The following is a 14,598-nucleotide window of genomic DNA, read 5'->3' as shown; positions in this document are numbered from 1 at the left end:
GTTAGTGAGTGCAAGTATTTAGGGGTTTACATTGATTCTAGACTAAGTTGGGACGCTCACATAAAATATGTTGTGAAGAAAACCCAGTATTGTTTACACACACTACGTAGGACGTTGAAGGACACTACACAGAAAACAAAACTGTTGGCTTACAAGGCCTTAATACTTCCTATTACTGATTATGCGGCGGTCGTGTGGTTCCCTTATAAGGTAACAAAAATTAAGACAATGCAAATGATACAAAACAGGGTGGTGAGGTTTGTGTGTAATAGATACTCTAGGACTGACTCTGCTTCGGCATTATGCGTAAATTTAAATTTAACTGCTCGTATCAAGAAGGAACACCTGAACACGTCAACTCTAGCAAACGGGGACTTAATATGCATAGAGTGCCTTGTACGAGACGCTCCCATACACAACAATGTACTGTCCGTGAAGTCCACTACGAGTTCATTATAAAGACATTGCCTAAAGACCTTTAGATGTTGTACTTTAGTTCTGACATCTCACGGTTCTAATTTTAAAGTACAACATCTAAAGGTCTTTAGGCAATGTCTTTATAATGAACTCGTAGTGGACTTCACGGACAGTACATTGTTGTGTATGGGAGCGTCTCGTACAAGGCACTCTATGCATATTAAGTCCCCGTTTGCTAGAGTTGACGTGTTCAGGTGTTCCTTCTTGATACGAGCAGTTAACGAATGGAATAGTTTACCGCATCATATCGTGAGCACCCCCAATACAAGTGATTTTCAGCATAAACTTCAGTCACATTATTTATCACTCCATTACGAGGACACATAAGTACTGTATTGTTATTGATGTATATGTTGCATTGTTGTTATTGTTGTATATTCTTATTGAATAAGTTACCACATTGTATATCCTAATTGACTGCCTTTTCTTCTTGTAACCCTTTTCTTTCCTCAGCGTCTTAGTGTAATGTTGAAATGTAATGATGTACTGCAGTATATTATGCCCTCCTGCTACGCATGCCTCAGCAGAGCTTGCAGTATAAATAAAGAAAAAAGAAAGAAAAAATCAATTCATGGCACAAACCATGAAAATAGTCATGGGATGTCAGTACGTAGCCATAAAACATGGCAAATATAATGGAAATAGTCGTGGAATGTCTTAATGACTGCAGGTATTTGTAAAACAGTATATGATGCTGTTTGAAGCAACGGTGTACTTGGAAAAAGGTCAAGTCATTGCACACATCATGAAAATAGTCTTGGAATGTCAAAATGACCTCCGGCAGGGATAAAACACCATATGACTAAACAAAAAAAAAAAACTATATGACACTGTTTGAAGCAGCGGTAATCACAAAAAGCCAAGTCATGGAACATATAATGAAAATAGTCACAGAATGTCTTAATGACCGTAGGTAGTCTAACACAATAGGACACTGAAGCAGTAGTTGCATAAAGTCGACTCACTGTACATATAATAAAAATAGTCATGGAATGCCATAATGACCATCAGCTATAACAAAATCTTGTTCGACATTGTTTGAAGCAGCAGTAGTCATATAACATCCAGCCACGACCTGTATTGTGAAAGCTGTCATGGAATGCTGTAGTAAACTGTCGGTAGTCATAAAACACGGTACAATACTGTTTGAAGCAGAAGCAATCGCAAAAAGTCGAGGAACGAGAGGTATCATGAAAATAGTCATAAAATGTTGTAAAGACAGCAGTAGTCATAAAGCACTGTATCACACTGTTTGAACCAAGCGTAGTCACAGAAAGGCAACCTATGACATGTATCATGGAAACAGTCATAAAATCATATCAACTGAAGTCTTGGATAAACCTATTACAACATTTAAATTAGTAGTCATAACAAGCAAGTAATGACTGGAATACTCATACTATTTGCATCGAGATTTCGGTCATGACAAACTGTGTTACACAGTTATGAGCATGTGGATTACATGATGATGTAATTATCCGATGATGCATACTGTAAAAACCCCCGAGACTAGGGAACACGAAGGGACAGACACAAACACGAAGTCTCAAACACAGCTGAAAATTTTACTTCACAAACAAATGTTGGGAAATGGGAACTGTGTCAGCAAACCTTCCGTAATCCTCGGTCTGGCCTTGAACACACTGCTCGTTCCCCCGAAATGACCTCCTGTTTTGTTCTCAACTGGTGTTTCCTTCCCCTCTGTTTGTATATATTTCTTGTTTGTGAAGTAAAATTTTCAGCTGTGTTTGAGACTTCGTGTTCCCTAGTCTCGGGGGTTTTTACATTATGCATCATCTTCACCAGCCCGCTTGCTTCCTAGCCATTTTTTCATTATGCAATGACGTTTGGATTAAATTGAGTGGCTAATGGATTATAATTAGCTCCGAGAACTATGAGAGTAAATACGATATACGAGGGGTGCTCAAGTCAAACCGGGACTTTCTGTCTCCTGAGTGTACAAATGGCTCGCGCTACTTCTTTCTCTTCATTTTCACACCCGACAGGCCTCCGCGTTCACCACGTGGTGGTCCAAAGTTTGTGCAAAACAGAAGACACGTGCTGGACAAGATGGCCGACAACGAGGTGAGTGCGCACATCGAACAGCGAATTGTCATGAAGTTTCTCGTGAATGAAGGCGTAAAGTCATCTGAAATTCACAGAAGACTTCAGGCTCAGTATGGCCACGATACACTTAGCCGCAGCAAAGCGTTTAAGTGGTGCAAACGGTTCCGAGACGGCCGTACATCAGTGCAGGACGATCCCAGCCAGGGCGGCTCAGAGGCCAGTGTCAGAGTTCCTGAGATCATCCAACTTGTGGAGCGCCTGATACTCAAGGACCGACGGATAACATGTCTCAAACTGGCTCGAAAGACGGACCTTTCTGTGGGAACGTTGAACACTACCATTCATGAACACCTCCTGTTTCGGAAAGTTAGTGCCCTTTGGGTCCCGAGGCAGCTCTCTGTGTTTGACCGGCAGAGAACTGGAAATCTCATAAGAGCTAAGGTACCGTTTTGACACTGAAGGACAGCCGTTCCTTGATCGGATCATCACGTGTGATGAAACGTGGGTGCACCATTTCACTCATGAGTTTAAACGCGCATCAAAACAGTGAAGGCGTCCGGACTCGCCAGCTCCCATGAAGTTCCTCAGCACCCCGTCTGCGGGTAAGGTCATGGCCACAGTTTTCTGGGACAAGGCTGGTGTTGTTCATGTTGATTTTCTGCCCAGTGGTACCACCATCAATAGCGTATATTACTGTCAGGTTCTCAGGGGTGTGTGTAAGGCGCTGAAGCAAAAGCGGCCGGGCCTCATCACCAAAGAAGTCTTCCCCCTACAAGACAATGCACGCCCGCATACCGCGCATCTCACGACACGCTCCTTACAAGAACTTGGCTGGGAGTTGCTGCCACATTCCACTTTTACTTTTGCGGAAAATGAAAAGTCCCGGTTTGACTTGAACGCCCCTCATATGTATGCATCTGAACCAATAAACCTTTTCGCAACTGTGCATGCACTACAGCGCCAATGACCTTGAGGGCACTGGACAAGGTTATCTCCGTATTCAATAGATGGTGCGTCATTGGGTCAACGGGAGCAGACAGGAGTTGGGATCAATCAGTAGGGATACCGCATCTCGTCGGTCCCAGTCTAAGACCGGTTTTACCCCCATATACTGCCCACGTGTTTTTCTTTCTTCTTTTTTTGCGCGCTGAGGGTGGTTCGCTGGAGAGCTGCTAGGATACGATGAGAATGTGGAAAAGGTCCATTAGCAACCCTCTTCAGCCTTTGAACAGCATTACAGAGAGAGAGAGCCATACAAAAAAATAAAGAAATCAATAAATAATAAATAAACAGAGACGCAAGTCTGCTCTGGTGCAGCTAACAGCTCCCCAGTTGATGGCTTTTAAACAAGATGCTAATGATTTGTTGGAGGTTTTGTGAACCTTCAAAGCAGGACACACAGCAGACAGATGTTTCATTACCTGTGTTTCAACTCCCTGGTTCCGTTTTATCCTGATGCAAAGCCCGACTGTGCTCAGACGTCTGCTTATCTGAATTACGTGCTCGTCGTTATGCCTTCGTCCATGGGGGGAAAATGGAGTGCTCCACTTCCATGCCTGGCTTTCCATAGAGAATCGAAGAAGCTGCACATTGAAGGCTACATGTTTCACATTTTGCGTACCTCTCCGCGCTTGAAATTATCGTGCAAGAAAAGTGGGCACTTACACGTGGTCGCTTGTGAGACCTCCATGTGTAAGCGTACGCGTGGCCAGGCTGTACAGTGATGCTCTCATCTCTTTCCACCTGTGGTATGAATATGTTGGGTTGGTATATTGAAGACATGTATGCAATAACTGCAGCATACCTGACCAAATCGAATATCCTCTTGGATGTCATTGCATATCACGATGTAAGCAGGCACAGCGCAGTTGGCATCCTAAAACAGGTAACATGCAAGAAAGCAAGGTACATGATATAGCACTTTACGAAACGAGAGAGAAGACATTTTGTGTATCTTCCATGAACATAAACAGTAACAGCATATGTCCCGAGGGTAAATAAAATAAAATAAACTCAGTAATATTCAAGGAAAGCAAACTGATTCAACTTGCCTTTTTCCAGAGTGCTGTGGCCGTAGACACGGAATGAGCAATAGACTGGCTCAACTTCAGAAAGCAGCGGTCAACGACGACACTGACCTCAGCATGCTGCTCCTGCATTTTTGTTTTCCCACAACGACACAAAAATTAGAATGCTACGCAAAACTACAGCAGAGCCCAAATCAAAGCACGCTGATGTTTACTTCACCTGACTCAACTGATAACACATGTCCACTGTTGCCTGAACATCAACTGGGCAGAGAAAAGGCACGCTGGTCAGGTACAAGAGCTCTGTGACCTCGCTCGAAACTGATGCGCAGGCCTGAAATGTCCACAGAGCACAAAACGAGCTAGAGATGAAAACTTGCGAAAGCAAGAGAGTCGTACAACAATTTGGAAAGCTTGTGAGCAGTCCAAATAAGTGCACAACAATTATAGTTACACATAAAAAGCAAGATACAAGCACATGGCTCTTGTTTGTGAGAGGTGAGCAGCTATACAAGAACATGTGTATTCCTGGTGTCAACACCAGAATCCAACATAAACCCATTTCATTTCATACTAATGATGTTTATTTATTTTATTTTTAAAGACGTAAACGTATATTTTGGTTTTAATGGCTATGTCTAATTACCTTACAATATTCAGTTCATACGAATGCAAGCTGTCAAAAGGTTTGCTAACCGATACTCAGTGATACTGTCTATTTGCTGTCTCTGCTTAACGTGCTTATACAAAGCATCCTGCGAGATTATGTTATTTAATTCTAAAAGATAAACTGCATGGCATAAATATTCATAACCTCATGAGTGATACTCATGAAAGGTTTCGTCACACACTATGGCAGTCAACATTTGTTCATACATTAATTAAGCTAATTTTGTTAGTTCAACTTGAAAATTAGCCAAGCAAAGGCATCATTTTTCTTCATGTATTCAGAAGCGTGTCCCTCAGGCAGAGACCTACTTGGCCTATTATCTCACCATGGTCTTACCTCCATGTTCATTTTGTAATGCCACCCGGTATGGGAAAGTGAAAGCTTCTCAAGAGTGACACTCATGACTCCTAGGCATTTGTAGGGTGGTTTGTCCAAAACAAATGGACGGAATGCAGGTTGGGCAACTGAAAAGTAAGACAAAATGCAGAATTCACTTTATATACCAGTCAACAGCAGCTGCATTTTAAACACCCCAATCCTATGAATTACACACATTCATATTGGAGAAATGTTAGACAAATATGTAGACCTCTAACTACAGCAGTCAACCGATTTTCCGGACTTGGCAGTGAGTGGGAAGAAAGCTGAAATGCTGAAGCAAAATTTGAAACTAACTTGATTGTCACATGTAATATAGAAAGGCATAATTCTGGTTTTGGTTGGCTGCCCACTGTTTGAATTATTACTAGGGTCGCAGGTTTTCGAATTTATTCTGGAAAATCTGAAAGACGTACGTCGATACAACTGAAAGCAATTTGGATTTATCTGAAAAACTCCCCTTCTGGAGGTTCTAGTGACCGAGAGCTCAGCAACAAAAGCAATGTCCTGATGACTGATTGACGGGGCTAGCTTCTTTTTTGTGCCGAGACTGCCTCACATCGCGGGTTTTCAGTGTCCACGACAAGGAAGTGTGGCTCTCTTGACGGACTGTATAGGACTAGTTGGTACATGTTCATAATGAAACTGCAGCAATAGACGACGACCAAGGGATCAGACGAAGTAGACAGGACACCTGCAGACTCTCAATGTGTGTTGATTAAATTTCACCAGTTGAGAGTGTGCAGGTGTCCTGTCTACTTCCTCTCAACCCTTGGTTCTTGTCAATATGTCATTGGTTTCATTATGCTTTCTTGACCCAAGTCCACTGTAGAAACGTCTTTCACTTAACACTGCGTGAAGCATCTGTGTAACATGAATTAACTTCATCCTTGCTTAGGGGTACCCTGCCATTAGAGCCAGTGTATTGGATACCCTATTTAGTGGTTCTACTTGACATAAGAGCATTTTGAGGTCCTTTCGGTCAGAGCTAATATCGGCCACAATTGCCTTCTTGAAAGGGCAGCTTGTTGTTCCAACAGAGACAGTAAGATGGGATGCAAGTGAAAGCTGCCTTATGAATAGAGCCTGAAGTTTTCGGGAAATATTTTTTTCTAAATTCGGGGGGCAAAAATCGGGAAAATAAACGTGCTCTAAATTCATGCGAATTCGGGTGGAAAAACTTCCAGTATGCTAAATTCGGGGAGAAATCGGACTCAGTTACTCAAACTAATTGCACTCGTTTGGTACAAACGGTGATGTAACTGCATTTGCTTCCAAACAAGTTAGTGAGCATTCCTACAGAGGTCTCAGTGAGGGCAATTTGCCAGGTAAAAATCGGGTTTCACCCTAAAGAGGCAACCGTCAATTCGGGATGCAAATTCGGGAATGAATCGGGTTAAAGCCCAAAACTTCAGGCTCTACTTATGAATGTCACGAAATATCAAAATTTTGAGGTGTTCACAGTGCCAGTTGATTCTGATACAGATGTTGTTGTCTGCAAGTCCTGCAGCAATTTTTAGATACAGTAAAACTTCGATAATCCGACCCCCGTTAATTCGGAAATTCAGATAATTCAGACTACTCGCGCGGTCCTGACAGATGCGTATAATAGTCTATAGCAAGGAACACTCGTTAATTCAGAAGCAGATGTACACCCACTGCATAATTTGCATGGTACGACATTGCAGCTAACCTCCACAAACAGTGTGCGCCTGAACAATCAGATATACAACTCTACAACTAAGAATAGATGTGCTCGCATCGCTATGGTTATATGGTATCTCTATATTCTTTCAAGCATCCATCAAGCAACCACATGCTCACACTCTTTTGTTTCTGTGGTGCACGCAAAGCTCCCATGGTGACTCCGTAATCGACTCCGAAGAAATCGTGAACTGCTTTCGCGATCGCGGTTTCACGCAATCGGAGAACTCTGCATTGGAGTTTTGTATGCCATATCACATACAGGGTGTTATTTTTTAGGTGCCACAGATTTTTTTTACCAAAAATCGATGAGAGCAGCACCGTCGGCGTAGATGATGTGCTCTTGAAGCGCGCTTTTTCAGTTTCAGCTCATTTACATAGCAAACAAAAACTGCTCACATCTTCAAGCACAGAAACATTTCTGGATCGTCTTTTATCCTGCCATCTCAGGTTTTCCTAAAACTCGTTAATTAATAAGTTAATTATCCGATTTTAGTTAATTAGTCATCAAACACTGATGCAACTGGCTACGAAAGATGTCCGCCAGGACAGGTATGTTAGACGCCCAAACAGCATGTCTGGGGCTCATAGATTTTAAATACAAAACCTGTGGCACCTAAAAAAAGACACCCTATATAACAGCGCAGCAAAGGCCATGGATGATAAAGAGGACACTTCTATCTAACAAAAACTGTAGTTGCTAGTCAGTGTTGGTGTAGTCCTCTCCTATCATCTCTGTCCTTTGCTGCACTGTTACATATACGTAACAGTGTAATGTACATCTGCATTGGAGGACACGACCGCTGGAGAGGACGACAGCCATTTCCGTGGTCTCCTGCCTTCTACGGTGCAACTTGCGGACTACATCACAATTGACGATGATGTTGCTGTTGCTGGCAGTTTGACCGAAGGAGAAATTGTGGACGATGTCCTTGCAACTACTGACAAGACTATCGTAGGATGACGAATGTGAGGAGCCACCACCACGGCAGAAACACCTCCCATTTTGAACGATTTCTGCTTGAACGCTTCTGGTGGTACAAGTGCGGTGGAGCCCCTAACCGCAATCCGAAAAATTCTTCTAATGGCACAAATGAACTTGCAAGAGCAAACTACTCTGACAGTTTTTTCTAAAATAAAAGTGTCTTCATAATGGCAAGTACACCTTTTGTTATGTGGTCCGTTCAACGATTCGGCATTTGGATAACTCGGACACTTTCATGGGTCCTAAGAGATCCGTATTAAAGGGGTTTTACTGTGTTGATATCTGATTTGTATAAAAAGATTCTAATATCTGCGCACCTCTAATTATGAGTGGGGGATCTAATATGTGCACAAATTAACTGGTGGCGTTACACATAGACCTACACCAGGGCAGGACCAATGTTGGTTGGTCGAATTTGACCAGAACTATCCAAAAGCTCAGCTTTCACTGTATCTTATAAATGAGCAAATAAATAAAAAAATTAAAAATGCAATGATTACATACCTGGTGGCATGGCAGGCACATTAAACATCACTTTGCAAAATTCCACCGTGACATTTGCCCTCAGCAAGGGAACAAGGCATGGGTCAAAATGTGAATCAACCCTCATGCAAGCTGCCAATGCAAGAGGAGAAACAGTCACAAGAGGATCACAATGGGCATTGCCCCTGTAAAAGAAAAAAGTGAAGCAATGTGAGGCATTGTAAGGCATTAACTAGGTTATACATAGGGCCCTCGGTTTTCGGGTAAAACCCGATAAAGCCCGTTTTTACCCCCCGATTTACATCAAAATAGTTCGGGTTTAACCCGATAAAACCCGTAAACCGGGCTTCCGAAAGTGCAAACCAAGGACTTGATCCGCACACGCGCGAACTACGGCAATCCCGCGACGGCTCCCGATTTGCTCCCGACCGCGCCGCGTCTTGCTGGTAAAGTAAACAAAACAGGTCGGCTTTGTAGACGCTTGCATGCAGGTCCGATTTCTAGCGTGAAAAATGTTCCTTTGGTAGGCGTCACTATTTGAAAGTTGGCTTCACCTAACGCTTCCGTGTATTGCGGTCAAGCCCACTTCAGCGAATGCTTAGTTTGCTTTAAGTGTACGTTTGTAGATTTAGGGGAACCTTTCTATTCCTTTATTTGTGTTACGGGAAAGCCATCTTTAACCCATGACATCATACACTTCGTTTAGTGATATATTAGGTTAGATTAGTGCGGCTGTGGCAGCTTGCCTCGCACTCCCAACTTCATTATTGAAGCGGCCATGGTCCTATTAATCTAACCTAACTTCACTAAACTAACCTAAGACATCATCAACTTGGTTACTTTAGTGATAAGATAGATTATTGGGGCCATGACCGCGTCCCTTGTCCCTCAAAATCCGTTTCAATGATGAGGTGAAGCCACCTTGCAGAATGGCAACACCAACCAAAGTAATACCCTGGTTTCGTACCAAAAATGCCCTGCGTTTTTCACACCCGAAGAAATGTAGTCTGCTACATGAAAGCTTGTGTCAATAAGTAAGTTGAAAACTTCAGTGTTGTATTTTGTACTGTTAGTGCTTTCCGTGGACGTCGACGAGACCTTTGTGCTGTTACCATACAGAAACCGACACTGAAGATCTTCGGTGTCGGTTTCTGTATTTTGTTTATGTGATCTACAGGACTTGACTCCCCTCTTCGTATACGACTGTGCTGTTACCAAAAATAGTAAAGGAATCAGGAAAAATCACGCTAAACAGCGAAGAAACAGACTTATGCAACGCTCGGCATTCCTTGAAGTGGGTTTGCCTGCAATACACGGAAGTGTTAGGTGAAGCCAACTTTCAAATCTTGTAGGGAGTATCTTGTATCAGCAAAGTACGCGGAGTAGTAAAGAGGATGCAGCAACAGCCAACGATATACGAGGCATACCAACGCGAGCGCGAGCATGCTCTCAATGCTCATCGATGGATACAGTGATGGATGCAGTGGTTATACAGTGAATTATCTACCAGTCTCTTAATAAATATTCTTTCACTTAATTTCAACACTCCACAGACCGACCGCTGTGGCATCGCTCATGATCTCAGTTGTCTCGCGACGTATGCCCCCAATTATTAATTAATTAATTTCAACACATAAAAGTTTTTTTTTCACCCGAAAATACATCACTTCTCAGTATATCACCCGATTTTACCCTGTTTGGCAGGTCCTGATTTTCAACCCGATATTTACCCCCCGATTTTCACAAAAAATAAACAACCCAGAAAACTGAGGGCCCTAGTTATACATATAGCTACAGGTGGTACAGTGTCACAGGCACTTTTGCAACAGATGCAACACCTTAGTATGGTACAGATGCATGCATGCAACGGGCAGACTACACTAGACACTCATTAATTCATATCCCCGAGGGACCACAGATTCTTGTTTGAATTAGCAATATTTTACCTACATATGCACTGCATGACAAAACGATGGTTCATTATGTATGTATCTGCACATATAAGGCACATTTTTCAATGTTTCCTCCATTAAACGAGTCTATCGACATCGTCACTTGAAGTTGACGACGACATTTCAGTATTTATGATACTCAAAGATAGTCATAGTCTGATAGTCATTGCAACAAGCCTGAAGTGGAGCATTTGATTCAGTTTCAGTCGTGCGCAAATAAGCTCAGCCTTTTCACAGGTGCGTGCTGTGCTTCTGCACATGCGTCATGTCGGGAATGGCCTTCGTTTTAATGCAGTACGAAGCATCTGGCGCGCCGGGCGCTCAGGGAACGTAAGTCTCCAAAACCATACAGGTTTGAAGTGAAATGTGTACAGTTTGAATTATTGGACACAGAAATACATTGGTTCTATGGGGCGTATGACAGTGTCAGCAGTTTTGTCAGAAAAATTGTAAAGTTCGAATTATCAGCCGGTGACTGTATGGAGGACAGAACAAAGACATCGCAAGCCCTGAGCTCACTTCCTCTTTCTCGCCACAACTGTATTTCCCCCACAAAGACATATTCGAAGAAACTCACATTCAGGAAGTGTGCGGCGTGAGATGATGTCTGTGTATGGACAATGCAAGCAACTAAAGTTTTGTTTTGTGCATGTGTTTGACTCTGCAGAAACAGAGGAGAAAATGTTTCCAGTATATTTTGTCCTACATTACGCCGCGCTCTAGCTTCCATCCGCGACGGTTTTCCACGAAATTTCGCTGAATTCGGAATTAATTGCAGAATCCTTCATTTGGCACAGAATTTCACGGAATCCCTTCTTTTTTAGGGGTGTCCGAATATTCGAGTTTGAGTTATTTTCGAATTCGAATCGAATATCAATCACTCGAAGTATTCGATTCGCGAATCGAATACCCAGTATTCGGGTTTCTGGATACTCGACTACATATATTCGCCGAATACGAACAACACCTCCTGAAAGTGGGCTTCACCTGACGCTTCCCTGCACAAGGAGAAGCCTGCTCTACAAAATTGAAGCCTGCTTTACGAAATTGTTCAAGCTGCAAACACAGACAGGTTGTAGTTTAGCTTAAGATAACATTAGCCCAAGTTTATTGTGCTTACTTTGCCTGAGGAAGGGGCGACGTCCCCTCGTGTGCAGTTTAGCGGTGGCAGTGGCAGATTTTGATTTGATGTCTGGGAGGTTGGCCTTCAAAAAGTTAAGACTCTTAAATAATGCCTACAGGCCAGGAACAAAAAAGGGTGTCCTAAAGATGTAACTTCCCCAGGGCATGTATTGTAAACTCCTTCCTGTATTGTTCCTATAAACTCTGTAGATGCTGAAAGATCTTTCAGCAGGTATAAAATAATTGCAGGCGACAGGCCGCATCAGAGGAGAACACAAGATACCATGTATGTGATGCTGAACCACAACAGTGCCTTGAATCTGTAATTTTATAAAATATTTTTTTCCCACATTATCCAAGAAAATAAAGTGTTTCCCATTTCAAGCAGCTGTTGACTGATCGCCGTGGAAAAGCGCGGAATTTACAAGCCGGCGCTGCGGAATTTTGAATTTGCCGCAGCAGAAAGCCGAGGGCCTTACGCATGCGCTAATTGCATCGACCTTGCTGCGAGTAATGTCTCGTTCCTACATAACAAGGGAGAAACATACTGTGATGTCTGAGAAGGCAACAATACGACCCGCCAGGTGTCAGAGACGACCAGGAGGTGTTCAGATCCACGTGATGCTTGAGGAAGCTGGAGTGAGTGGGGTGTGCACTCAGAGAGTGCAAAACGCTGGTACGTTATGAAGCGCTCCTGGCAAGGGTCCCAGAACTGCAGATCACACTCCAGCTGCTGTAGCAAAAAGAGCAAAAAAGAAATACTGTAATATATCATGGCTCTTTTCAGCCCCTGCCTGTAGTGTACAGAGATAGATCTGCAATAGATTTTTCTTCATGGACGAAGGTGCTGATAAAATCCTGCATCTGATAATATCTAAAGAATGCTAGCATTTGGATCTTGAAATTTTGTTATCTGTTCACTTTTGTTCTCACACCAACCACTGTAGCGTCAGTTATGATCACAGTTGTCTCATAACGCAAAACCTTCGATTTATTATGTTTGTAGCATAACTGTGTTGCGGATGATACACGTATTAGCCATACCATAAGTGTTGGCTACTATGTGTCCAGTGCTGGAGTCCTATTTCAAACTAGTCTTGAAGCATAAATCGAGAAGGAATGGATTATTTGTGTGTCACTGCTCTTGGATCTTTTGTTTAATTAGAGCATAGGATTTTCACGTTCTGTTGACACAAGACAAAATGAGATAGGTATGTGCAGTGCTTATCCTTTAGGTTCCTTACCCGTGGTGGTTCTCCTGCAGCTGAGATGTCATCTCCTTGTGATGTAGAGAATGGAACAGGGTAAACATCTACACGCGTTAAGACTCTGGGCTCTAGGTATCGCCAAGTCATCATTCCAGGGTTTCCTTCTGATGGCCGGCAGAACACAATCTCATTTGGATTTGGGAATCCTTCAAACAACAAGAGAAAGAGCATGCTTAAAAAACTGATTGAATGATAACATTCCAGAGTAATGGTGTCATTGCCCTTATTTCATTTCCCAACATATGCCACATTACACACAAACGCCCTAAATCACGCAGCTGCCTAAACTGCCACAGTCGCTCATTTCTCTATTCCTTGATGTAGTTAAAAGAGGAAAGGACGAACCACAAACACAGATCGCCAAAGTGTGTGTGTGTGTGGGAGGGGGGGGGGGGGTTGTTTTATTAGGAAAACAAAAAAGAAGGGAAAGGTTAGCCATGGAAAGAGCCAGATTATACAACGGCTTATAGACATTGGTGTAGCGTTTATCAGTCCACATAAACGCACAATCGCGCTGATGTCGTACAATCTCCTAACAGTGGTGCAAAAATGAGGGAATAAAAGCAGCTATTGACCTTGAATTTACTGAAAAAAAGAAAAGAAAATCAGCCTCGTTACTAATCAGGCGCATCCTATTCCCAATACATGCATCAAACAAAGGTGGCTCCATCCGATGCAGCCATGCCTTCCCACAGCAATTTTTCAGTCTTACCGCAAAGGTTCTCACAAGGAAACTCACCAAAATAACCAATGCCATTTCCAGTACCAACTATTCTTCAAAGTGAATCCAGTGTAAACTGTCGGACCAAATAAAGCATGTGCCAATTCTGATTTTGACATGGATGTGGCTCTGAAGTAGCATGGTAACGTAAAAGTAACAGGTAAAAAGAAATACGTAAAAAAAAATTTCGTAAAAATTCGCGATAGTTTTGAGAGGGCCGAGCAGGTCCGCTGGATCATTTCGCGTGGAATCGCCCACCAGGAATATAAGGTGTTGCAAAATTACCATAATCTTGGATGTACTGGAAGCTTCCTTTTCGCAAGTCATCATGCCAAGTTACGCCTGTGCACTCTGCAGGAGAAGTTCTCATGCTTGTGGTTTGCTTGTCAGAGGTACTGTGCACAACTACTCCTGGAGGGAAATTCTCCACGAGCTCACTGAGCATCTAGAACACAAATCATTTGTGGTTATAAAGGAGTATGTAACTCAAGCTTGTACAGTAAAACCCGCAGATAATGATATCTCGTATAACGATATCCCCCGTAAAACCATGGTTTATGATTTATGATAGACATTGTTTCTATGGAGACGACCCGTGTACAGCTATGGAGACCGCAGTTCCGAGCACTCGTACAACGATGTTGGACGCCGTCCTGTACGCGTAACCTTGCAGGAATCTCGATGATACGAATCTCACGGAGTAGCGGAAAAAATTTGTATCACCCGAAATTCGTATCAAAAGAA

The 14,598-nt window shown here is 42.8% G+C and overlaps 1 protein-coding gene across 3 annotated transcripts in view; it reads right to left on the bottom strand.

Annotated features, from left to right (window-relative positions):
- Window positions 1-14,598, bottom strand: part of LOC135396653 (intermembrane lipid transfer protein VPS13B-like) — a 107,968-nt gene that overhangs the window by 38,719 nt on the left and 54,651 nt on the right. For all 3 annotated transcript variants that reach the window (XM_064627742.1, XM_064627741.1, XM_064627743.1), the window contains exons 31-40: window positions 14,140-14,299; window positions 13,110-13,279; window positions 12,414-12,598; window positions 8,813-8,976; window positions 5,578-5,705; window positions 4,792-4,905; window positions 4,596-4,697; window positions 4,349-4,420; window positions 4,210-4,287; window positions 3,966-4,127 (exon numbers count right to left, since the gene is read on the bottom strand). In XM_064627742.1, coding sequence (XP_064483812.1) covers window positions 3,966-4,127; window positions 4,210-4,287; window positions 4,349-4,420; window positions 4,596-4,697; window positions 4,792-4,905; window positions 5,578-5,705; window positions 8,813-8,976; window positions 12,414-12,598; window positions 13,110-13,279; window positions 14,140-14,299 — 1,335 coding nt within the window. The remainder of the gene's footprint in view (window positions 1-3,965; window positions 4,128-4,209; window positions 4,288-4,348; window positions 4,421-4,595; window positions 4,698-4,791; window positions 4,906-5,577; window positions 5,706-8,812; window positions 8,977-12,413; window positions 12,599-13,109; window positions 13,280-14,139; window positions 14,300-14,598) is intronic.

Source organism: Ornithodoros turicata, chromosome 6, assembly GCF_037126465.1.
Source record: "Ornithodoros turicata isolate Travis chromosome 6, ASM3712646v1, whole genome shotgun sequence".
Classification (NCBI taxonomy): Eukaryota; Metazoa; Arthropoda; class Arachnida; order Ixodida; family Argasidae; genus Ornithodoros; species Ornithodoros turicata.
This window is presented reverse-complemented; position numbering and strand designations above follow the sequence as displayed.